Raw genomic sequence first — 25,510 nt, 5'->3', positions numbered from 1 at the left:
AAGGTAAACGGCGTTTCCGTGTGTTGCTCTGGTTCGCCAGAAGTGGCTTAGTCATGCTGGCCACATGACCCGGAAGCTGTACGCCGGCTCCCTCGGCCAATAAAGCGAGTTGAGCGCCACAACCCCAGAGTCGGCCACAACTGGACCTAATGGTCAGGGGTCTCGTTATCTTTACCTTTACTACTTTAAACAGCCATGGCTTCCCCCAAAGGATTCAGGGAGCTATACTTTATTACAGGTCCTGAGAGTTGCTAGGAGACCACTGTTCCTTTCCCAGGGATGTGGGTGGTACTGTGGTCTAAACCACTGAGCCTCTTGGGCTTGCCGATCAGAATGTTGGTGGTTCGAATCTCCGCAATGGGGTGAGCTCCCATTGCTCTGTCCCATCTCCTGCCAACCTAGTAGTTTGAAAGCACACCAGTGCAAGTAGATAAATAGGTACCACTCCGGCGGAAAGGTAAATGGCATTTCCATGCTCTCTAGCTTCCATCACAGTGTTCTGTTGCACCACAAGCAGTTTAGTCAAGCTGTCTGTGGACAAACGCCGGCTCCCTCGTCTTGAAAGCGAGATGAGCAACCCCATAGTCGCCTTTGACTGGACTTAACCGTCCAGGGGTCCGTTACCTTTTACCTTTTTCTTCCCCTCCCAGAGTTACAATTTGCGGACATCCTTGTGAAAAGGGACTGGCTGTTCAACCACTCTGGGAACTGTAGTTCTGGGAGAGGAATGGGACCTCCTAGCAACTCTCAGCAACCCTTAACAAGCTGCAGTTCCCATAATAACCGTATTTTTTGCTCTATAAGACTCACTTTTTCCCTCCTAAAAAGTAAGGGGAAATGTGTGTGCGTCTTATGGAGCGAATGCAGGCTGCGCAGCTATCCCAGAAGCCAGAACAGAAGAGGGATTGCTGCTTTCACTGTGCAGCGATCCCTCTTGCTGTTCTGGCTTCTGAGATTCAGAATATATATATATATATATTTGGTTTTCCTCCTCCAAAAAGTAGGTGCGTCTTGTGGTCTGGTGCGTCTTATAGAGCGAAAAATACGGTATTTCTGGGAAGCCACAGCTCTTTAAAGTTGTGTAGTGTGAATGTGGCCGCTAGGTTTTTTTTAATTGTGCACCCTCAAATTTTAAAAATTGGGCCTTCGGTACCTGTACCCAACTGGGTATTTTGGGGATCACAACCCCCATTATCTGTGACCCAACGAACGACCTTCTGGTTAGGACCGATTGGACTGGTAACATCTGGAAGTCACCAAGTGAGGAGAGACTGCTTTAAGTGCGCATGAAGTTTTAAATAGGAGTCTGACCTTTCTCATGCATTTTACTTGCGGTGTGGCCTTCATCTCACTAGCATGAGCACGTGGCACTGGTAAACATATCCTCATGTATATATAGGGAAGTTTCCATTCCAGTGACGCATGTGGCCGGTGGGAACTGATGCTAAGAAGCCGCCATCCCCCCGGATGAGGACGGGGGACATATTCACTGACCCTGCAGAACGGACTGCTGAAGTGTGCTATCACATGGAAACATTTCCACATGATCTAAGTTTAAGACGTAGAGAAATGTGTGGCTCTCCAATGTTGCTGGAGACCATCAGCCCCAGCTAAGCATGGCTAGCGGTTAGGGATGATGGGCGGTGCAACCCCGCAACATCTTGGGAAGACCACAGGTTTCTCATCCCTGAAGGAAAAGGACCTTTAGCATGGAGTGGAGCGCATTAGAGGACTCTTGGTCTTTAGCGGAGTTTATTTATTAAGCACGATTGCTGCCAGCAGGGTTGTTGTATGACATGTTTTCCTTGCTCATGATTTGTTTACTCAAAACGAGAACTCCCAGGAGGAAACAGATCTTCCGAGAGCTCAGTTGCCATAGATGCTCCTCCTTCTGTGATGCAGCTTCTTCATAAGGATGACAGCGTATAGGCTATGGATATATTTCTGCTTATTTTGCTTTTAAAGAGACATTAGCTCTCTTCTTGAGATCATTTACAATTTAATCAACCAACCAACCAACCAACCTTGCCATTATTTGTTAAAATTGCGCCTTTAATCTTTTTGCCGTCCTTCCCTAGGATAATAAAGCACAAGAACCAAAAGAGGTTTTTAAAAAATGAACCAATGTGCCCTTAACATTCGGATTAGCTGATTCAAATCTGGCCTCACTAACTGAAATGCACTCTGCCTATTTATTTATTCAATTTCTAAAGCACACTTCATCATATATTATCCCAGAACAGTTTTACCCACAAAAGTATACACTTTAAAAATGATGACTTTTCTTAAAAACATTGTATAGTCGTACCTTGGATCCTGAACGCCCAAGAACTCAGAGGTTTTGGCTCCTGAACGCTGCAAACCCAGAAGTGGTTGTTTTGGTTTGCGAACGTTCTTCTGGAACCCTAATGTCTGATGGGGGTTCTGCGGCTTCTGATTGGCTGCAGGAGTTTCCTTCAGCCAATCAGAAGCCGCGATTTGGTTTTCAAATGTTTTGGAAGTCGAACGGACTTCTGTAACGGATTCCGTTCGACTTCCAAGGTACGACTGTAGAGTACAGTACAGCAGGTAAACAATAACAGATTAGTCAATTACAGTTGTATTTAAGTAACTTGTCAAATGTAAATCAGTTAAAACCTGCAGCCCTGGTAAGTTGGTTTAAGATTATCAACTCTGCTCTACCATAGCCTCAGGGTCAACCTGTCAAATAACAGGTGTGCGAGAGCAATTGTTCCTTCAGCAATGAATTAAAATAATGCATAAATTGAATTTGAAAAAAGCAGGTTTCTGAGAACACAAAAAACAGTGTTTGTGGCTGTTTAAAATTCTATTATTCCAGATAATTTTTTTTGGCTTTCAGAAAGACCATATCGCTGTCGAAGGGGAAGACTGATAGAATCACCTTCTTTATGTCTTTATGATCTAGAATCGTAGTTGTGCTGCATAGATACTATGCCTTTAAAGCACATTTGAAGCACATTTGAAGCACATGGTTTTCCTCAAAGAATTCTGCGCTCTGTAGCTTGTTAAGGGCTGCTGGGAATTTGAACTCTCTGAGGGATAGACTACCACGCCCAGAATTCTTTGAGGGAAAGAATGTGCTTTGGATGTGCTTTAAAGTGTACACAACCTTGGTTTTAATAATCTGGAATCAATAGGCTTCAAAAATAACCTAGCCACCCCCTCCCCCAGCTGATGCAGAAAGCCCACTTTTACAACATCTCTGCTAGGTGGCCATTATGACTCTGCTTAGATACCTCTCTTGAAGGAGAGTTTGCCAGCTGCTTGGGATTGTAAACTAATTGGCCCTAAAACTGTTGGGTCTAAACCAGCGGTGGCCAAACTCAGCCCTCCATATGTTTTGGGACTACAATTCCTATCATCCCTGACCACTGGTCCTGTTAGCTAGGGATAATGGGAGTTGTAGTCTCAAAACATCTGGAGGGCCGACTTTGGCCACCACTGGTCTAAACCAAAGGCAAGGCTTTCCCCCCCCCATTCAACCTTGCAGAGGTGGGGGAGATTCCAGATCTCCTGGAAGATTAAGGCCACATCCACACCAGATATTTAAATCACTTTGATACCACTTTAACCTTCCACCAAAGGATCTGGCTAGCTGTTAAGGGTGCTGAGGCTTGTTAGGAGATTCCTGTTCCCCGAGTTCCCAGGGAAGAGGGACTGACCGTTAAACCACTCGGGGAATTGTAACTCTGTAAGAGGGTGGCGCTGTGGTCTAAACCACAGAGCCTAGGGCTTGCTGATCAGAAGGTCAGCGGTTCGAATCCCCGCGACGGGGTGAGCTCCCGTTGCACGGTCCCAGCTCCTGCCCACCTAGCAGTTCGAAAGCACGTCAGAGTGCAAGTGGATAAATAGGTACCGCTCCAGCGGGAAGGTAAACGGCGTTTCTGTGCGCTGCTCTGGTTTGCCCGAAGCGGCTTAGTCATGCTGGCCACATGCCCTGGAAGCTGTCTGCGGACAAACAGCGGCTCCCTCGGCCTATAGAGCGAGATGAGCGCACAACCCTAGAGTCGTCTGCAACTGGAGCTAATGGTCAGGGGTACCTTTACCTTTACTTTTAAGAGGAATAGGGGTCTCCTCACAACTCTATGCACTGTTAGCAAACTCCTGGGTTCTTTAGGGGGAAGCTGTGACTATTTAAAATGGTATCATAGTTCTTTCAATATTTATTGCGAAGGTGTGTATTGTGAAGGTGAGACCGCCCCAGCCAGATTGCTGTCTCCTTTTTGCTCTCACTTCCCAACACAGGCAAGAATATTATAATCCAAATTCACCCTTCTACATGCTGCCTGGTGACTGTCACACATGATTATCTGCCTGCGTCACCACTGCTGACTTCTGAAAGTGTTGCAATGATGCAGCAGGCCTTGAAATCCTGGCCCTGTGTGTGTGTGTGTGTGTGTGTGCAGGCACATTTGGACATGAGAGTCGCTGCCTGCCTTCGAGACAAGGACAGCTTTCTAATATAGAACAAAGACTACACGTATTTGTCTGGCTCGCTGGCAACTCTTGGCCTGCTGCAGTGCGTCCGTTTGTGTGCCAGGTCTCCTGTTTTGCTCACTCTCTCCCACCCCACCCCTTTCTGCTTGTTGCAGAAATGGACTGGGTGATGCAAGAACCATTTGCATAACTACATTATAAAGGAACCGGTGGTGCTGGAAGTTTTCCTGAAAAGAGCTTAGTAGTCAGAAAGAACCTGTTGACGTAGTGGCAGGGCCACATTGAAAGCGCTGTTCTTCAGCCATTGTTTCCCCCCCCAAAGAACCCTGGGAATTGTAGTTTAAGGGTGCTGAGCATTGCAGGTATTCCCTTTGCAGAGTTAACAATTTGCAAAGTTATGTAACCATCAGTCTTCTTCCCAGGGAACTCTGGGTATTGTACCTCTGTAGCGGGGGCAATGGGGATCTCCGAACAGCACCCATAACAAGCTACGGTTTGCCGATTATCTGGGGAAACCCATGACTGTTCAAGTGGTATAATATTGCTGTAAACGTATGGTGTGTATTTAGCATAAGAAAGCCTCGTTTTCACAGTACAGTGGTACCTCCGGTTGTGGACGGGATCCACTCCAGAGCTCTGGTCGGATCCTGAGGTTTCCACAACTGGAGGAACCATTTCTGCGCATGCGCGTGTGGTAAAAACCCGGAAATATATCGGTACTTCCAGGTTTGCTGCTTATGTATCCCAAAGTTTATGTAACCAGAGGGATATGTAAGCAGAGGTACGACTGTGCAGTGGTACCTCGGAAGTCGAACAGAATCCATTCCGTAAGTCTGTTTGACTTCCAAAACGTTTGGAAACCAAGGTGCGGCTTCTGATTGGCTGCAGGCAGCTCCTGCAGCTAATCGGAAGTCGCAGAAGCCGTGTCGGATGTTCAGGTTCCAAAGAACATTCGCAAATGGGAACACTCACTTCCAGGTTTGCAGCGTTCGGGAGCCTAAACGTTTGACTCGCAAGGCATTTGGCTTTCAAGTTATGACTGTACATTTAAAGTACTATGATACCACTTTAAACAGTCATGGCTTCCCCCAAACAGTCCTGGGAACTGGGGCAGCCTGTCTTGCTTCACTACCTGAGGTGAAACTGGAATGTGCTGCTGCCACCACCTCAAAAGAAGCTTTGCTTACCTTTGCAGCCGTGAGTTCCAGGTTCTGGGGAGATCTTATGGGGTGCAATCTTGCCACAGAGGATCTCACCAGAAGCCACCACTTCTCACTTCTCTGGTGGTGAGAGTGCCACCACTTGATATTTCACTGCCTGACGCGGCTGCCTTAGTCCGCCTCATGGGCAGGACAGTTCCCTGCTGGAAACTGTAGATTGTTAAGGGTGCGAGACTCTTAGCCACTTTGAGACTCCTTAAAGGGAGTGAAAGGCGAGATATCAAGTCCAAACTCTTCTTCTTCTTCTTCTTCTTCTTCTTCTTCTTCCTTCTTCTTCTTCTTCTCCTTCTTCTTCTTCTCCTTCGGGTGCTATGAGACCCCAATTCCTCTCATGGAGCTACAATTCTTGGAGCTTCTTGGGGAGAAGGATTGATTGTTAAAACTCTCTGAGAATTGTGGTTCTGTGAGGACCAGCACTCTGATCTCAGCTGGAACACTGCTGGTTTATTCTGGGCTCAGCCATCTGAATTTAAATTTGTGTAATTTAAGCTGGCATAAGTCACCAAAAAAGGTTGGGATGGGGCAAGGAGAGACACCTTTAACCAAACCATATTCATCTTGGGCACGTAACCTTGGGCCCAATCCTTAAAGTGTGGGCCCACACTCACCTGCCACACGAGAAGAAGAAGAAGAAGAGTTTGGATTTGATATCCCTTTTTATCACTACCTGAAGGAGTCTCAAATGGGCTAACATTCTCCTTTCCCTTCCTCCCCCACAACAAACACTCTGTGAGGTGAGTGGGGCTGAGAGACTTCAAAGAAGTGTGACTGGCCCAAGGTCACCCAGCAGCTGCATGTGGAGGAGTGGGGAAGCAAACCCGGTTCACCAGATTACGAGTTTACTGCTCTTAACCACTACACCACACTGGCTCCTAAATGGAGTTTGGGATAGGTGTAATTTTGATTGGCATGAATTATGCCAGCCTACATTGCACCAGCTTTCTATAGTTAGGATTGATCTGTTAATCTGAGCTGGATTTTCAAAGGCCTGTCTTTAACAAATAACTGACAGCATTCATTATGATTTATTTGAGAGCTCTTACCTTTGTCCCTTTTTAATCTGGAGAGTAAAAGTCAAAACATCTTAGGGACTCTTTGTTCCTTGGCTGTTCCAACTTCTGATTACCCTTGGCTCCAAATTGCCACAGGAGTATGAGCAAGGAGCTGGTTTGTACTCTTCTTTACACTACTCTATATCAACAGAAAGCTGTAAACCCATCAGTGTTAATTGCGCTGCTGTGGTTTACCCGCTGTTGTAAATGAGGTGAGAAGCCAGATCAGGAACTGTAAAGTGCTCAGTGTATAGCAGCAGTAGTATTTGAAAACAAGCCAGAAACAGTGTATTACTTTGACTGATGCTTTGTTTATGGCTATAAAAAAACACACACAAACCCATAATGAAATAAGATACTCTCAAGGATTATCCTGTGAGCTTGGTGGTGGTTCCGTTAAATGCTTGCGATGACAAAAATAACAACCCAGATTTCAGTATCTTTTAAGCATTCCTTCGTGGTTCAGTGGTAGAGCAAATATATTGCAGGCAGGCAGAAGGTCCATGGCTTCTCCAGGTAGTATGGTCTCATATGTTCCTCTTAACAGAAGACAGTCCTCTGTCTCAGGGATGGAGAGCCTGATGTTGCCGAACTTCAACACCCATCATCCCTGACCGCTTGGCCATATTGGCTTGGGTGGCTGGGAGTGGGAGTCCAGCAACATCTTGAGGGACATTGATCCCCCATTCTTGCTATTCTTTGAAGGGCTCTAAGAGGACAGTTCTCTCTTTGAAAGGTTACCTGGTTTAAAGATGGTTTAAAGATAAAGAACCATAAGAAAGGAGGAGAGCAGTGGCTGACTTTTTAATCTCCCGCAGTGTCTTGGAGCAACTCTGTCTTGGGGCATTATGGGAAATGTAAATGGTGGTGTCCCAACCCAGCAGCTTTGTTGTTACCCAGCACTGCCCCCTGGGGCACGTGAATATATGTGGGGGTCCCATCAAAAGTCAACTTCTGTATCTTTTTCTCCCCCCCGCTCCAAAAAAATCTAAACTTCCCCTCAGTCAAGATGGCAGACTGAATCATTCCAGAGTTTACTGACTGGGACACCTCAAAAGTTATTGTCACACCATTTGGTGTGATGGTTGCTGAACTGGAGGCGGTGGCTTTGGTCTATATTTGGATAACAGCGGACTCCACTAGGTATTCTCTGTAACGTATCCATGCTTATATATCACATTTGCAGAATTCCATATCCCCTCCAACAGTTTCAAATACCAGGAGATATGTTATTTGCTAAGTTTAAAAACACACACACATTGGAAAGAATCCTAAAATAGACAGGGCCAAAGGAGTGTGACTGATCGGAATCAAAGGGCAAACAAACTAGACACTGACCTGGCATAACCCACAAAAGCACTTCAGGTTTCTCCTCTGTGCCATGAGTCATTCCGTGTCACTCAGTCAGAGCGCAAGCTCCTGGAGGAGGAAAAATTCAGCTAATGGTTTCTCTTTCCACAGAATAAAAGCCTTCCACGAGCTTGCTCACAGGATCCTTAATAAGTATGGGGGGGGTGCATGAAGGATGGAAAAGTCAACGTTGTTGTGGGGAAAATACGTGACATGGTAAGGAAGTGGGAACAGACCAAAAGGGTTGATGTGCTAGCACTTCTGGAAACGTCTCCTCCCAGACCAGAAATCCTTTAGGTGAAGATTCCAAGAATCAAACCTGGACCTTCAGACATAGAAGGTACTCCTCAGTTTAGGGCTGGCTAAAAGTTCCCCAAAGTAAGTTCCCTTTTAAAGTAAGGAGCAAAATAAACTCCACTCATTGCATGGGGCAAATTTTGAAAACTGGGGGCTGGGGAGATGGGAAAACGCTAACGACAGCTCACTGGCCTTTTCCCCAAACCAGTTTGCTGAGGCACCATTTTGAATTCCCTACAATGTGCCACGTAGGGTGATTCTGAGGATTTCAAAATGGCCACTGGCAACATGGACAAGTCGGAAGGTGCACTGTTGAGTTTTGGAAACACAAAGACACCTCTTCTCTAGGAACTAGAGCTGGCATGGGGCTGGGGATCCCTTCCATGGGCGGCAGAACTCTGTATCTTCTTGTGTTGCTCCTCTTGGGTGCATGAGCTGCCAAGGAGCGTCCTAGGGCTCCTCCAGATTTATTGACCATTCATCCTCTGCTTGCACAAAGCTTATGCAGAAATTAGACCTTTGCATACACACCATACATTTAATGCACATAATGCCTAGGAACTGTATTTTGTTCAGGGTGCTTTAAATGTATGGTGCATGGGTAGGCAAACTAAGGCCAGTGGACCGGATCCGGCCCAATCGCCTTCTCAATCCGGCCTGCAGCCGGTCCGGGAATCAGCGTGTTTTTACATGAGTGGAATGTGTCCTTTTATTTAAAATGCATCTCTGGATTATTTGTGGGGCATAGGAATTCGTTCATTTTTTCCCTTCAAAATATAGTCCGGCCCCCCACAAGGTCTGAGAAACAGTGGACCGGCCCCCTGCTGAAAAAGTTTGCTGGCCCCTGGGGTGCATACACAGACTTTATGGACCATTCATTCTGATCTGCCTGTGAGGAGGTTATATAGCAATGAACATTCATCCTCATTTCATCTGATTTGTTTGTGTGGTGGACGATTACATGTATTGCCATGAGCCGTTTGTCCCACACTATTTAGTGTGTTTACACATCATTTTCCCTAACTTAAAAAAAACCAAAAAACAAATAAACCATGTTTTTAAAAATAAAAGTAGATTTGTTGCACCAGAATGCTTTAATCCGCTTTGATTGCACAAACCAAAATTTCCGGTATGCAATTGCAGCCCTACCACATAATACTGGCAGTCTGGAGATGACTCAAGACAACAGGCTAAGCGCACCCATTGACCAGGCCAGCTCAGCCTGGCAACTTAGAAAAGAATTCGCAACAAGGCAAAACCAGAGCAAGACTGCAAAACCAGTCACCGTTGAATTCAAATGTCAGACAGACCAAATACAGTGGTGCCCCGCAAGACGAATGCCTCGCAAGACGAAAAACTCGCTAGACGAAAGGGTTTTGCGTTTTTTGAGCTGCTTCGCAAGACGAATTTCCCTATGGGCTTGCTTCGCAAGACGAAAACGTCTTGCAAGTTTGTTTCCTTTTTCTTAAAACCGTTACAGTAATACAGGGTGCATTGCTTGAAGAGGTGCAGTTGCGACTTGACTTCGAGGAGCAACTCATAGCACGCGGTGTGGTAGCCTTTTTTGAGGTTTTTGAAGACTTTGGTGATTTTTGAAGCTTTTCCAAAACTTCTTTTGCAGCCATTTGTTAAGTTAAACTTTTAAAACTTTTTTTTTGGGGGGGTTGGATTTTGGGTTGGGGTGTTTGGAATTCAAGGACTTGGTGTTGGGGAGGGGTTTGCAAGAATCTGGAAGCTTGTGTGTTTTTTTTCTGCATTTTTATGATTTTTTGTGACCATTGGGCCACTCTGCTGTTTTTTTAAAAAATTTCTGGATTTGAATTTCTGTGTGGTGGGTGGCTGGGGGAACAGTTGAGGAGGGGTTTGCAAGAATCTGGAAGCTTGTGTGGTTTTTTTCCTGAATTTTTATGATTTTCTGTGACCATTGGGCCACTCTGCTGTTTTTTTTAAAAAAATCTGGATTTGAATTTCTGTGTGGTGGGTGGCTGGGGGAACAGTTGAGGAGCGGGTTCTTCAGCAAGAAGCAAAGAGTGGAAGAGGAACCTTCTTCGAGTTGTCCCCCAGAGTCTTAGAAAATGTACTGTACACTTTGTTGATTTTTAAATGTTTTTCTGTCATGTTTAGAAACTTAATTTATTGTTCCTTCAGTTTTTGAAATGCTCTTTACAGTATGTGTGACTTTAAAGAGCACTTAATAATCTCTTGTTGTACCAAATTTGGCTTTGTTTGGACTTTTTTTGACCATAGGAACGCATTAATTGAATTTCAATGCATTCCTATGGGATTTCGTGCTTCGCAAGACGAAAAATTCGCTAGACGAAAAAACTCGCGGAACGAATTAATTTCGTCTTGCGAGGCACCACTGTATAAACTCGGATACATAAGTATTTTGGGGAGGTTCTGCTGTAGATAGGGGACTGATATTATAGAGCAACAAAGATTTCAGAAAATTCCACTGGTCAGAAATGACATTGCATCAAAAGAGTACAGTATCCTTATGCCAAATTGGCTGGACTTTGCCAATTTGGTAATGCAAGTTGTGCTGGGGTTTTTTGTTTTTGTTTTAAAGCATCACATAGTTAATATCATTTAGGTCAAGTCGTGTCTCCTGTTTCCGGGTCTCTTTCACAGGAAGTGATTGGCTAACTCAGCCCCCCCCTTTGTGTTAGGCAGGGGTAATAAAACATTTATTTCACAACCTTTAGATCAGCAGCAAACTCATCTTCCTGCAGGAATAAAAGAAATGGAGAGTTTTGTTGTCGTATGAACAAAAACTGCTTTGGGGATTGTTGGTGCACTGCAAAGCCTTGCTGTGAATTCAGCAATAGTTGTGTGAGTAGAGGAGCAAGGAGTTTGGAAGCCAGCTTTTTAAGCATAACTTTTTGAGCATAACTGGTGACAATTGCTGCGATTTTAAAGGTAGCATCTAGAAAAGGTTTGTCAGAGTACTGAAAGGAAATTCCTTAAAGAGTTAAGTTCAATCCAAATAACTTTATTGTGCTAGCCATTGGCCATGACAAATCTGAATAAAAAATAAATAGAAGCAAAAGGGATGCCGTGCCACAAATACAGTTGTACCTTGGATCTCAAACGCCTTAGCTCCTGAACAAATCAACTGCCAAACGATCGAAACCCGTGAGTGTTCTGGTTTTCAAACGTTCTTTTGGAACCCGAACATCCAATGGGGCCTCCACAGGAGGAGTTTCCTGCAGCCAATCGGTAGCCGTGCTTTGGTTTCTGAACGTTTTCGAAGTTGAACGGAGTTCCGGAACGGATTCCATTCGACTTCCAAGGTACGACTGTCATAGTCTCTCTTTAGATCTTTGTGTTTCTCTTATAGTTCACTGCTATATTGTCCAGTTGGCAACATATCTGACGCCACATCTGTCAACCATGGCACTTAAGTAGGCTCTCATTGTACATACACCATACATTTAAATTACATTTAAAGCACATGGCTTCCCCCAAAGGATCTTGGGAACTATAGTTCACCCTCTCATAAATCTACATTTTCCAGCACCTTAAAAAAACCCCAACAACTATAGGCTGCAACATGCTGCAGGGTTGACCCTGACTAGGAATGAGTGAACGTGTCAGTATCGGTTTCACTAATTTTTCCACTCTTAAAGTCAATTCTCGACACTCCACATTTTTCATTGGGGGAAAAAACCCATGGAAATCCTGCATATGTATTCTCATAAACTTTCCTTGGCTAGAGATTCGCATTGTAAATGTGAAAGAAGTTCAAACCAATTTTTGGTTCTCATATTGTTTCAGAAATTGTGGATTTTCTTTCAGTGCTAATTGAATCTAATTTCTCCGCTGTCCTTAGCCCTGACCATCCTTCAAACCACTTTGTGCTTTACACATGAAAGAGAGTAAATTGCACCCAAACAGGAGAAATAGCTTAGTTTCCTTAATTTAGACAAGGAACAGAATCCATCCTTTTTTCTTTTGCCACAGAATTGAGGTCACCTTTGTGCAGATTTTTATTTTAAATACGAAGTACGCACAGCCCCGTGAATGCTTTTCTCCTTTTTCCTTCATCATGACTTTTGCTGACTTCTCTACCCATCTCACCACTCCCCTTTCTCTTTTGGAGCTTTGGTTTAAATTTAAAATTAAATGGGTGATATCCAAAGTAATAAATTAAAGGGCATCTGAGGAGTCTTAAGGACTGAGCTTCGAAGCAATAGAGCCATGGAGAAACCATGTAATTTTCAAAGGCCTTTATGTGGCGTGTGGGGTAGGCTGTTGGCTCTTTAAAATTATTCACTGGAAGAAATTCTGGATGGCTGAGGATTAAATCTGATCATAAAGTGTGGTTTTACTGTGAAGAATAACATTGTAAAAATGCCACTTTCATAGTCATCAGAATCTGTTCATTGTGTGTGTGTGTGTGTGTGTGCGTAAAGACATCTGTTAACAGCCAGGCCAAAATACTTTTCTACAGTTTCGTTTTCAAACAGAGCTAAAAGGCAAATATTTCTAGCCTAGGCCAGTTTGCTGCCTGAGGTAGATTGTACTCCCTCAGGGTGACCATAGACTCAGCTTACCTTAGTCAAAAAGCAACATTTTGAATGTGTTATAAACATGCAACACCAGATGGCGCTGGAGAGTAAAAGAAAATTCAATGCGATTTTCCATAGCGGGTCCCCCCCCCCTTTTGTTATAAGAATTTAATGTTTGACTTATTTATAGGGTCATTTCCCACCCCCACCCCCCATGATGGGCAGATCCACCCCATGTTGCCTTTCTTACACAGAGAAGTCCTCTGGTTGCAATGGTTGTGACTTTTTAGTTTAGAGAAAAGGCAAGAATTGACATGCTACGAAAGAAATTTATAAAATTGTGCGTGAAAGTAAAACAAAATTATGCGTGGCGTGGATCGGGAAAATTGTGGGTTTTTTTCTCCCTCTCTTATAAAGCTAGAACTCCCTGTTCAGGGAAGTTTTTAATATGTAATGCTGTACTGTTTTTAACACTTGATTGGGAGCCGCCCAGAGTGGCTGGGGAAACTCAGCCAGATGGGCGGGGTATAAATAATAAATTATTATTATTATTATTATTATTATGGACACCCAACAAAGTTGAAACATTGGAAGATTCAGGGCAGATAAAAGAAAGGGCAGTTAAACTATGAAACTCCCGCAGGAGGCAGCTATAGTCACCAACTTGGCTGACTTTAAAAAGAGAATTTGACAGATTCATGGATGATCAAGGGCTGCTAACCCTCATAGCTATGTTCTGCCTCTATGGTCAGAGGCAGTAATGTTCCTGAATACCAGTTGCTAGAAACCACAGGAGAGGAAAATGCTCTTGTGCTCAAGTACGGCTTGCAGGTTTCCTCGGTCATCTGGTAAGCCACTGTGAGAACAGGATAATGGACTAGATGGGCCACTGGCCTGATCCAGCAGGCTCTTAAAAAAAAAAACAAAAAACCTCAGAATGGAATGATTTATTAGAATTCTTTTAGCAGGAAAAAAAAAAATCACCCACTGCTATTTCTTCGAACCCCATCATGTGATAAGCCACCAAAGGTTCTCATTACCTGATAAAACCATTTTGCATATATTCTGTCAGCCCTTCCTTCCCCACAAATCCATTTATAGCCGTGATTTTATTAGCAGCAAAATTTTCTTACCATGAATCCCATCTTGGTGCAAAATGTTTACCAAGGGCCAAGACTTTAATGGAGCTCTTGCAAACAGTTTTTCTTTTTCTTTTGAACTACAGTGGTACCTCTGGATGCGAACGGGATCCGTTCCGGAGCCCCGTTCACATCCTGAAGCGAACGCAACCAGAGTCTGCTTGTGAGCGGGTTGTGATTCGCCACTTCTGTGCATGTGCGTAACGTCATTTTGAGCGTCTGCGCATGCGCAAGCGGGGCGAAACCCGGAAGTAACGCATTCCATTACTTCCGGGTCGCCGCGGAGTGTAACCTGAAAACGCTCAACCCAAAGCTACTTCAACCCGAGGTATGACTGTACAGTGGTACCTCAGGTTACATACGTTTCAGGTTACATACGCTTCAGGTTACAGACTCTGCTAACCCAGAAATAGTACCTCGAGTTAAGAACTTTGCTTCACGATGAGAACAGAAATCGTGCTCTGGCGGCGCGGCGGCAGCGGGAGGCCCCATTAGCTAAAGTGGTGCTTCAGGTTAAGAACAGTTTCAGGTTAAGAACGGACCTCCAGAACGAATTAAGTACTTAACCCGAGGTACCACTGTATTATTGTTTTGAGTCGGAAGAAAATAAAGGGGAATAGGAAGGACTGGGCATTCTCTCTTTACAATGGTGAGAATACCTAGCTCTTTCTTTACCAGCAGGCTCTTCTTGAAAGACTGTCAGAAGCACAGGAGTAACCTTTCTGCAGGGCCGGCCCACCTGTGAGGCAAGCTGAAGCAGCTGCCTTGGGCAGTGGAATTCTGTGGCTTGGCACTCCACTTGCACCTTCGGCCACTACTGGGGCCGTGTGGTGGCTTTTTCTTCCGGCGAGATCTTGCAGAACTCTTGTGAGATCTCATGGAGCTCCATAATGTCTCACCAGAAGAAGCCGTGATCACTGCTGCCACATGACCCTGATAGGCAAGGCAGTGGGGGAATGGCACCTGCCCGTTTTCCCTCAGGCGGCGAAATGGGATGGGGCCCTGGTTTAAAGGGAAAGAAGGGAGAGTGGGGAGAGCAGTGGCTTGAAGTTGTCCACAGTTGGCCATTGTGGTACCCTTCAGAGCAGTGCTCTTTTTCTAGAAAAAGAGGTGCCGCAACTCACCATGAATGCCTCCCTCTTGCATGGCAAGGTCCTGACCCCCGCCACGAGGTTGAATAAGACACTTGACGCTTTGAATAAACACTCACAAACTTTTTATTGATAATAACCAGTTAGACAAATTAAGGATTTATACAATTTTGTAACATGCAGAGAATAGCATTTATAGTGAAACAAGAGATTGGAACTGAGGGAAGTCGGGGTGGTGGTGAGGAGGGGGGGTTGTTTTATGGGAGGGGAATGGGGGGGAATTAAGGATGATGTGGTTTAAGATAATATGCTCTGTCTAAATTCCTAATTAAAAAATTATTTAAAAAAGAATAAGACACTTGACAACAGTATTTTAGGTCAATGGGCTAAAAAAGGCCACAACTTTATTGGTTACAGATTGTGAGCAGTATTGGCTTAGGCATTGGACCTAACCGACTATATCTGACTCCTGCCCGTCTGTGCAGAGTCCAGGAAGGGGTAACCACCAGTAAGGGGAGTCCTGCTGATGCACATCAACTAGGAGCTCCCCCCGGGCCACCGATAGGGGTCGTGCCTTAGGCCCTAGCCTCCCCAGGCTTCGGACAGGGCCACCCCCCCCCCCGGAATCCTTTAACGCAGTGGTTCTCAACCTGTGGGTCCCCAGATGTTGTTGGACTACAACTCCCATCATCCCTGAGCTCTGGCTTTGCTAGCTAGGGGTGATGGGAGTTGTAGTTCAACAACATCTGGGGACCCACAGGTTGAGAAAGGCTGCTTTAATGGAATACCCTTCAATGTGCAGGGGAGGTGATGGCGCTACCTCCCCTCCTCTCTTCTCCTCTTCTTCCAATGCCTAACCGCCCAGCTGGAAGAGCGAAAAGGGGTGAGGCTCCTGCTGCGTCCTGCTTAAATCAAGCAGGCCACACCCCCAGAGCTTGGTTGCCTGGGCAGTGACGCAGCTGGGAATCCCCCCCCCCAATCGCGCAGGGCTGACCACACCCCTGTGCATGTGAAGGGGTCGTGAGTGCCCGCAGCTCCACCTCCTCCTAAGGCGGAAGTGGCTTTCTCCTAGAACAGCGATGGCACCCACCTGAGAGGTGCCTGAATCGAGTTCCAGCGTGTTCCCTCCTGAAAAAATGCCCTGCTCCAGAGCATCAAAGAGCAAATCCAAATTGTAAATCAAACCCTTTGTTTACTCTGTTTGGAAGTGGTTGTGTATCCTTTACTTAAAAAAAAAAAAAAAAGTCACTACAGTAGTACCTCAGGTTACAGACGCTTCAGGTTACAGACGCTTCGGGTTACAGACTCTGCTAACCCAGAAATAGTATCTCGGGTTAAGAACTTTGGTTCAGGATGAGAACAGAAATCGCATGGTGGCGGCACGGAGACAGCAGGAGGTCCCATTAGCTAAAGTGGTGCTTCAGGTTAAGAACAGTTTCAGGTTAAGAACGGACCTCCGGAACGAATTAAGTTCTTAACCCAGGGTACCACTGTATTCAGAAAGCTCTCATCCAAACAGTGGAGTGCTGTTGCTGAGAGTGCAGAACACGTTTGCATAAGCTTTCCGCAAGAAATGGCAAATAAAAATGCCTTGGAGATCCATCAGTTCATTTGTCACTTTGTCATTTCTACGCTGGTGGTGAATTCCCATATGCAGTCTGACATATAATGCCTACACTGTTTCTCTGAAATGGGGGGCGTTCCCCCCCCCCTTTTCCTGCCAGGAAAATATGGAAATTTTTCTTCTCTGCCCACATGCAGTATAGAATTGTTAAAAATGCCCATCTTCTTGTTTTTAGGCAGTGGGAACAGATGTGCAGTTTGGGCCTATGAGACTCCACCAAGATCAACTTCAGGTAAGACGTGCCAACCAAAAATCTTGTTTATTTCCCACATATATAAACTGCAAATGCTGCCCAAGGCTGCTCATAGCAGGGCACAATGACAACAAACAGACCAAGGCCAAATAGCAATGCATGGAACAGTAAAAATGAAAACTATCCTAACGTTGAACTATTATGGCCAGGTGGTCAGTGCAGCTAGTGGTTAGATCACCAGACTAAAACTGAGGAGACCTTGGTTCCAATTTCCCACACACTACCCTTCACCACTGCAACCCGATTGCTTGCCTGCCTCTTGCTCAAAAATTTAGCAGATATACTTCAATACAATTCAAATTTGTATTTTCTCAATTTCCTGCCCCATTTTCATGGTATTTTAATTTCTCCCCCTCTGCTACACATGGCATTCTGTTTCTTATACCAACACATCAATACTGCATTCTCTAATTCCTTCTGTTGCTTATAATTAAAATCCTCCTTGCTATATAATATTTCTATTATAATATTTCCTTAAATAGTTGGGAAAGGGCTTCCATTCTTCCACAAAACAGTCCTTGTTAGATTCTCTTATTCTGACTGTTAACTTTGCCAATTCTCCATAATCCATCACCTTATCCATTCTTCTTTGGTGTGAACTTCTTCTTCCTTCCGTTTTTGTGTGTGGGGAATCCTAGCTGCTGATGTTACACAAACAACAAAAAAATGTTCTGAATTGTTTCTGGTGAGTGCCGGTCATGGGCCCCTGTCATATTTCAACAGGGATACTTTTTTTGCAAAACAGGGGCAGCCATAGCAAAGCCGCTGCTCCGAGTTACTGCAGAGTGAGCTTCTGAGATCTTTGAAACTTTTAGGAGACGCTCTCTCAAAGAAAAGGGATAAGGCAGTCTCTCAAGTTACCTGCTCTTGAGCTGTGTATGTTCATTCAGAAACTTTGCCAAAAGTCTGCCGCAGAGTTCCCCAGGCTTCCATGTTTCTGCTTGGTGGGAGGGATTTGGTTGGGTACCAAAATGCTCTTCCTTCATCCGATTTGTCCTCAATTTGCTTCACTAAATATAGCTTAAAGTGCAGCATGATTTTGGGTGGAGTTTTCTTTCAACAAAGAGTCCCCCCCCCCTTGCCCTCGGAAGCTATAAATGGAAGCTGGGCTTTAAATAAATTCGAAGTCCCTCTCTCTTTCTCTTATAAAATTATGCATTAAATACAAACAGGGAGATTTCGTGAAAGGCATTCCGCTGAACCTAATCCAAAGGGTAAGCGCCATTGGAATGCCTGGAATTGCTCAGAAGGGTAAACCGAAGTGTTACAAGGGACCGTATTTAATTACAATTGCTAGATGTCGAAGGTTTATAAGGGGGAAAGTGGAGAGCAGCCATAGGCGCAGGAGAAAGTTGGCTCAGTTAACATTTAAAGGTGAACCTTCCCCATCTGCACTTTCAGAAAAAGCCCACAAACCAAAACACTGCTATCCTTCGGAATTTGCATTTCTCTGAATTTTGCAGCTTCTCTGTAGTGGCTCCCTGTTTGTAGAATGCTCTCTCCAGGGAGGTTCGCCAAGCGCCTTCATTATATATTTTTAAGTACCAGGCGAAAACCAGGTCTATGGCTGATTAATATTCTACAGCCTTTGCAATGTGTCTGTGGGGAGGGTGTGTGTGTGTTAGTGTTTTGCTGTTTTGTTTTTAATTATTTACTTGTTTTTATCCTGAATTTTATTCTGTGAACTGCCCTGAGATCTTACGATGAAGGGTGATATATAAAACGAAGCAAAATGAACAAAATAAAAGGAAAGACAAGGAAAAACTAAGACCCGGAAGGCCAGGGTTCAATTCCCCACAGAGCCACGAAGCCTTGGCCAGTCACTGTCTTTTAAGCCCAACCTCCCTCACAGGGTTGTTGTGAAGATAAAATGGGGAGGAGAACTATGTCTGCCACCTTGAGCTCCTTGGAGGAAAGATGGGAAAGAAATGTAGCTCACTTTACAATGAAATGCCGGAGCTGTGAATGAGTCAGTTAAGCTTGTGCATCTTTTTTCCTCCAGTTGCTTACATTCTCTTTTTCTTCTCTCTCTCTCTTTCTTTCTCTTTCTTTCTTTCTTTCTTTCTTTCTTTCTTTCTTTCTTTCTTTCTTTTTTTCTTTCTTTCTGTTATGTACTGAAGTTCTCACCCTGGACCAGCAGGGGGATACTGTAGATAGTTATGCAAATAAGGGATCGAAAGTGACGTTCAGTGATTGAATAGTTTTAGAAAGTTGTTACAGTTGCGTTGTACTGGAGCTCTATATAAGCAGGCTGACTGAACCCTTCAGTTCAGTTCTGTTCTGGCCTGTGAATAAACAAAAGCTGTTTGAAGAATCGCTGTGTCGTCTGATATATTCACCCACAACTTAACACTTTCTTTCTCTCTCGTTCTCTCTCTGTGATGTGATATACAGTCGTACCTTGAGAGTCAAACAGCTTAGTTCTCGAACATTGCAAACCCGGAAGTGACTGTTCCAGACTGCAAACTATTTTTGTTTTTTTGTTTTTTAAATGATATTTATTACTTTTTCAAAATTTCCTACACTACAAACAAAAAGAAAAAGAAAAAAAGAAAAAATAATACGAATACAATACAAAAACGCTACATGGGCTAACAAATCAAGCAAAAACAAACAAAAACAATTTAAAAACATCTCAAACATTTTCAATATCTTATATTTCATTCACTTATTTCCAGCGACTTCCTCACACCTCCCTTTTTGTATTCCACTTCTATTATTTGTTTCAGCAATTCCTTTCCCTCTTACTCTGTTTTCTGTTCTATAATTATCTTAACACATTCTTGCCATACTTTTCCTTTAATTTTCTATTAATCTATTTATACTTAATTCCTTATGACATTTCTACTAATGCCATGTAATTTCATTCCAACATTTTTCTAACATTCCTTAATTTTACAATATTTCTATAAAGTCTTTAAACTTTTCCCAATCTTCTTCCACCAACTCTTCACCCTGGTCTCGGATCTTGCCAGTCATTTCCGCCAATTCCCTATAGTCCATCAACTTCATCTGCCATTGTCCAACACTTCAGTGTTTTCAAGAAGCAACCATTCTCTCAACCAGCAAAAGGCAGATGGTTCACAACGAAGTTTAAAGGTCTGGCAGGGCAGGTCCGCCTCCTTCTTTAGCATCCATCAATATCTTAAGCTTAACTCGAGGCTTCCTGCCCTGCCAAACAACTCTAGGAGCATCCCTCTGCCACCTCCTGAGACCCTCCATCCCATCCAGAGCTTGCAATGTTTGAAACAAAAGCAACATCCCCAGCAACACAGCAGCCCTCATCCCCACCACAGTAACTCGGCCCAACAGTAACAACTTCTGATTTGTCCATATTTCCAAATCCCCCTTCTCTTCAATCCAACATCCTTCACAGTTGTCCTTAAGCAGATTCACATTTTTGGCGGTCATACTAACCCCCAAATACCTCTCTTTCTCAATCAGTGTTAGTCCTGTCGCCTCCTGAAACTCCTGAAATTGGAACCTGAATTTCCAGTTCAGATAGGGCTCTGGTCCTCAAATTCATCCGTTCTTCTTTAAGTTCAATCATAACGAATGTCAGCTTATGTTCATCAAGTTGTCTTTGTATGGATGGGACTCTCCTCTCCAGTTGTATTACTTTAGATTCAGCAGCAAGGGTTTTTTCCTTGACTTCATCTGCAGTTTGCCATATCAAAGTAGATTCCTGTATCAGTTTCTGGGTGGTTTCTTAATTGGTGTTCACCTTTTGTACCAAATTATTTAAACTTTCTACAATTATTATTATATTTTTTTAAATGATATTTATTAAAGTTTCTGATAAAAAGAACACATAAATACACAATTCAAAAATACACAATACATAGTCCGAAAAAGAAAAAAACAGAACAAAAAACAAAAGGAAAAAAAGGAAAAAAAACAGTTAAAAACAATATCACCTTTTCATCTCCATCTTTAAATTTACTTATTTTCTGAACCTCCTCATACCTCCCTCTTTTGTATTCCAGTTCAAATTGTTTGTCCAGCAATTTCTTTTAAACTTTCTACAATTAAATCAGTTTCAATATTTGCAACATCCAATTTCACATTTATCGCATCTGTTTTCTTATGGAGTTAGAATCATAGAATCATAGAGTTGGAAGAGACCACAAGGGCCATCGAGTCCAACCCCCTGCCAAGCAGGAAACACCATCAGAGCACTCCTGACATATGGTTGTCAAGCCTCTGCTTAAAGACCTCCAAAGAAGGAGACTCCACCACACTCCTTGGCAGCAAATTCCACTGTCAAACAGCTCTTACTGTCAGGAAGTTCTTCCTAATGTTTAGGTGGAATCTTCTTTCTTGTAGTTTGGATCCATTGCTCCGTGTCCGCTTCTCTGGAGCAGCAGAAAACAACCTTTCTCCCTCCCTCTTCTCTGTGACATCCTTTTATATATTTGAACATGGCTATCATATCACCCCTTAACCTCCTCTTCTCCAGGCTAAACATGCCCAGCTCCCTTAGCCGTTCCTCACAAGGCATCGTTTCCAGGCCTTTGACCATTTTGGTTGCCCTCCTCTGGACACGTTCCCGTTTGTCAGTGTCCTTCTTGAACTGTGGTGCCCAGAACTGGACACAGTACTCCAGGTGAGGTCTGACCAGAGCAGAATACAGTGGCACTATTACTTCCCTTGATCTAGATGCTATACTCCTATTGTTGCAACCCAGAATTGCATTGGCTTTTTTAGCTGCCGCGTCACACTGTTGGCTCATGTCAAGTTTGTGGTCAACCAAGACTCCTAGATCCTTTTCACGTGTACTGCTCTCAAGCCAGGTGTCACCCATCTTGTATTTGTGCCTCTCATTTTTTTTGCCCAAGTGCAATACTTTACATTTCTCCCTGTTAAAATTCATCTTGTTTGTTTTTGCCCAGTTCTCTAATCTGTCAAGGTCGTTTTGAAGTGTGAACCTGTCCTCTGGGGTGTTAGCCACCCCTCCCAGTTTGGTGTCATCTGCAAATTTGATTAGGATGCCCTTGAGTCCATCATCCAAGTCGTTGATAAAGATGTTGAATAAGACCGGGCCCAAGACAGAACCCTGTGGCACCCCACTAGTCACTCTTCTCCAGGATGAAGAGGAACCATTGATGAGCACCCTTTGGGTTCGGTCAGTCAGCCAGTTACAAATCCACTGAGTGGTAGCATGTTCAAGACCGCATTTTATCAGCTTCTTTACAAGAATATCATCGGGCACCTTGTCAAATGCCTTGCTGAAATCAAGGTAGGCTACATCCACTGCGTTCCCTTCATTTACCAGGCTTGTAATTCTGTCAAAAAACGAGATCAGGTTAGTCTGACACGACTTATTTTTCAGAAATCCATGCTGACTATTGGTGATCACAGCATTCCTTTCTAGGTGCTCACAGACTGTTTGCTTAATGATCTGCTCCAGAATCTTCCCTGGTATTGATGTCAGACTGACTGGGCGGTAATTATTTGGGTCCTCTCTTTTCCCCTTTTTGAAAATAGGGGCAACATTTGCCCACCTCCAGTCTGCTGGGACTTCGCCTGTTCTCCAGGAATTCTCAAAGATGACTGCCAGTGGTTCTGAGATCACATCTGCCAGTTCTTTTAATACTCTTGGATGCAGTTCATCTGGCCCTGGAGACTTGAATACATCTAGACTAGCCAAGTATTCTTGTACTATCTCCTTAGTTATTCTGGGCTGTGTTTCCTTTGCTGAATCATTTGCTCCAAATTCTTCAGGTCGGGCATTGTTTTCTTTATCGGAGAAGACTGAGGCAAAGAAGGCATTGAGTTGTTCCAGCGAATCGTTTATTTTCAATAATGCAGCCACTAAGGCCTCCTCTGTCGACATCCCGTCTGTTTTTTCCTTTCCGTTTGCCATAACACTTAAGAGATTCAAGGTCAATTCCAAAGTCTCACACTTTTCGTATCTTGCAGCTGAAAATTCCCCTAGCCCAGCTCCTATAAAGTAACCAATTTCAAAAGCTTCCACTAGGGGAAAACAGGTTGTATTTGTATCGGTCAATATGTCCTCTTTTAAACACAGTTTCAATAATCCGAAGTTAGTTTCAATTTTCAGTTACTTTCCTCCTTTTTTAAAAACAACCGGAAACAGTAGAAACAACGTATTTCTCTTATTTAGCTAGCTGTCAATGAACGTTCTAAGCGCTGTCAATGAACATTCCAAAACAAAAAACAAAAAAAAACCCATCAGTCTTACTAGCAGCCCGTTTCCAGGGTCAGAGCGGCGGTGTTTTAAGCCTCTTCGCTCTCTCCCGCAGGCATACTCAGTCCGCAACTTCCCCCTCTCTTCTCCTGCCTCCAAGAGGGGGTTTAATGTTCTTTACCGTTGGAAATTTGATCTTTTACAAAAGACCTTCCAGGACTCCAGCTTGCAACTTCGTTGCCTCAGTCTATTTACAAAAAGGGAAGGCGGACTTCCTGTTTTGAACCTCCCCGTTACGATACCAAATTAAACTTTTAGAGATCCAATTCTTCCATTTCAGCTCTACTCACGGGTAATTACTTTAAAGTCAAATTGTCCACAGGAAAAGGTCAGCGCTCTCCGGCAACAGCTATGCGGCTTCGCTCCGTGGAAGAAGTAGACGATTTGATGCACCCCGCCGCTCACCCCACGTCGCTCCGGAGCCCCAAAAACCGGGGTTCCCCGCGAGTGGGGGAGGCGCAAAAGGTGCCCGCCGAATCCCACGTTCACAGGCTTCTCCCGCCTGTGATTTTAACTGGTCTCCGCCTTCGCCGTGGCGGCCAGACCCAGATTTCCACGGAGCAGATTCCTCCCGGTCAGATGAATTCTACCATTGCTGGAGCAGACTGCAAACTATTTTTGAAAGCCGAACATCCAACGGGGCTTCCGCAGCTTCCGATTGGTTATGGGAACTTCCTGCAGCCAATCAGAAGCTGCGCTTTGGTTTTCAAACGTTTTGGACTCACCTCCATTCCATTTGACTTCCAAGGTATGACTGTATATATGTGTTTGTGTGTGTGAAATGAAAAATGCTCACTCCCCTTCTCTTTTCCTTGAGCCTAGGTACTTCTAGTGTTTGCCAAAGAAGACAACCAGAGTAATGGATTCTGCTGGGCATGTGAGAAAGCTGGATTTCGCTGTAACATTGCCAGGACACCGGAATCTGCCCTCGAGTGCTTTCTGGAGAAACACCACGAAATCATCATTATTGATCATAGGCATTCAAGATACTTTGATGCAGAAGCTCTGTGCAGGTGAGTGCTCTGCCGTAGGCGCTTGGTGTGTGTGTGTGGGAATATTTTGATACATTTCAGCTCCAAGTTTAATAACCTTCAAGACTGGACTACTACAGTGCACTCTATGTGGGGCTTCCCTTGGGCTTGATCCAGAAGCTGCAACATGATTCCTGACAGGACTGAGACCTTGTCAGCATACAGTAACTCCTCTCAGAGATCTGCAATGGCTACCAATTTGCTACTGGTCTAAGTTCGAGGTGTTACTACTAGTATAGTATAGTATAGTATAGGGGACACGGGTGGCGCTGTGGTCTAAACCACTGAGCCTCTTGAGCTTGCCGATCAGAAGGTCAGCAGTTTGAATCCTGGCGACCGGGTGAGCTTCCGTTGCTCTGTCCCAGCTCCTGCCAACCTAGCAGTTTGAAAGCACGCCAGTGCAAGTAGATAAATAGGTACTGCTGCTGCGGGAAGGTAAATGGCATTTCAGTGCACTCTGGTTTCCGTCATGGTGCTTTGTTGCGCCAGAAGCGGTTTAGTCATGCTGGCCACATGAGCTGGAAAGCTGTCTGTGGACAAACGCCAGCTTCCTCGGCCTGAAAGTGAGATGAGCACCGCAACCCCATAGTCGCCTTTGACTGGACTCAACTGTCCAGGGGTCCTTTACCTTTACCTTAGTATAATGTATTTTTATATTATGATTTTTTTCCATGCTTATGCTGTTTGGGTATATTAATGTTAAACAGTCTAAAACTGTTGTTGAAATAAATTTAAATTAGCAATCTTCATTTTCAAATATGTGATTATGTTTTGATGATATTTGATCTTTTTATTATGAATTAGTGGCTTTTATGACAGCTGTGCTAATTGGGGCTAATTGGAATTGCTTTCCAAGTTATCTGGAGGATACCAAGTTGAGGAATGCTTTTCCAATCAATAGTTAAGATTCAGTTTGGGGGGCTTTTTTATTTAAACATCTGTTAACGGAAACAAAATAAACACTGTCGTGCTTTCTTCAAGATGTATTGTGGAATTTATTGTTCTGATTTCCCCCCTTGTTTTTAAAGGTCCATTAGAACAAGAAAGCCGTCCGAAAACACTGTTATCATTGGTGTAGTGAGGAGGTAAATGAGAATTCCCATTATGTTTTTTATGTTCACATGTAAAATAATCTGTGAATGCAAAGTTTGTGGTTGTAAGCCGATAGTTCTGAAAACCAGCGTGGCCGGCAACCCTAATCACACTTACTGTTTGTAGCATGTGTTTTTTTTACAGCTATGGTTGTAATAATGTTCTTTCAGACTTGCAGGAG

General features: G+C 44.0%; 1 protein-coding gene across 5 annotated transcripts in view; it reads left to right on the top strand.

The window, feature by feature from the left end:
* PDE8A (phosphodiesterase 8A) overlaps positions 1-25,510 on the top strand; it is a 191,678-nt gene that overhangs the window by 125,493 nt on the left and 40,675 nt on the right. For 4 of the 5 annotated variants that reach the window (XR_013979215.1, XR_013979216.1, XM_080980348.1 and 1 more), the window contains exons 2-4: positions 16,918-16,974; positions 24,029-24,219; positions 25,266-25,322. Coding sequence is in view for 3 of the 5 variants with exons in the window: in XM_080980348.1 (XP_080836474.1) it covers positions 16,918-16,974; positions 24,029-24,219; positions 25,266-25,322 (305 nt within the window). In the remaining 2 variants the exon portion in view is untranslated. Of the gene's footprint in view, positions 1-2,544; positions 2,569-16,917; positions 16,975-24,028; positions 24,220-25,265; positions 25,323-25,510 lie in introns of those variants that run through there. The other variant, XM_080980349.1, reaches the window with a different exon arrangement.

The sequence above is a fragment of the Podarcis pityusensis genome (assembly GCF_964106645.2).
Source record: "Podarcis pityusensis genome assembly, chromosome: 14".
NCBI classification, from domain to species: domain Eukaryota; kingdom Metazoa; phylum Chordata; class Lepidosauria; order Squamata; family Lacertidae; genus Podarcis; species Podarcis pityusensis.
The sequence above is the reverse complement of the archived record's forward strand: the minus strand, read 5'-3'. Positions and strand labels throughout refer to the sequence as shown.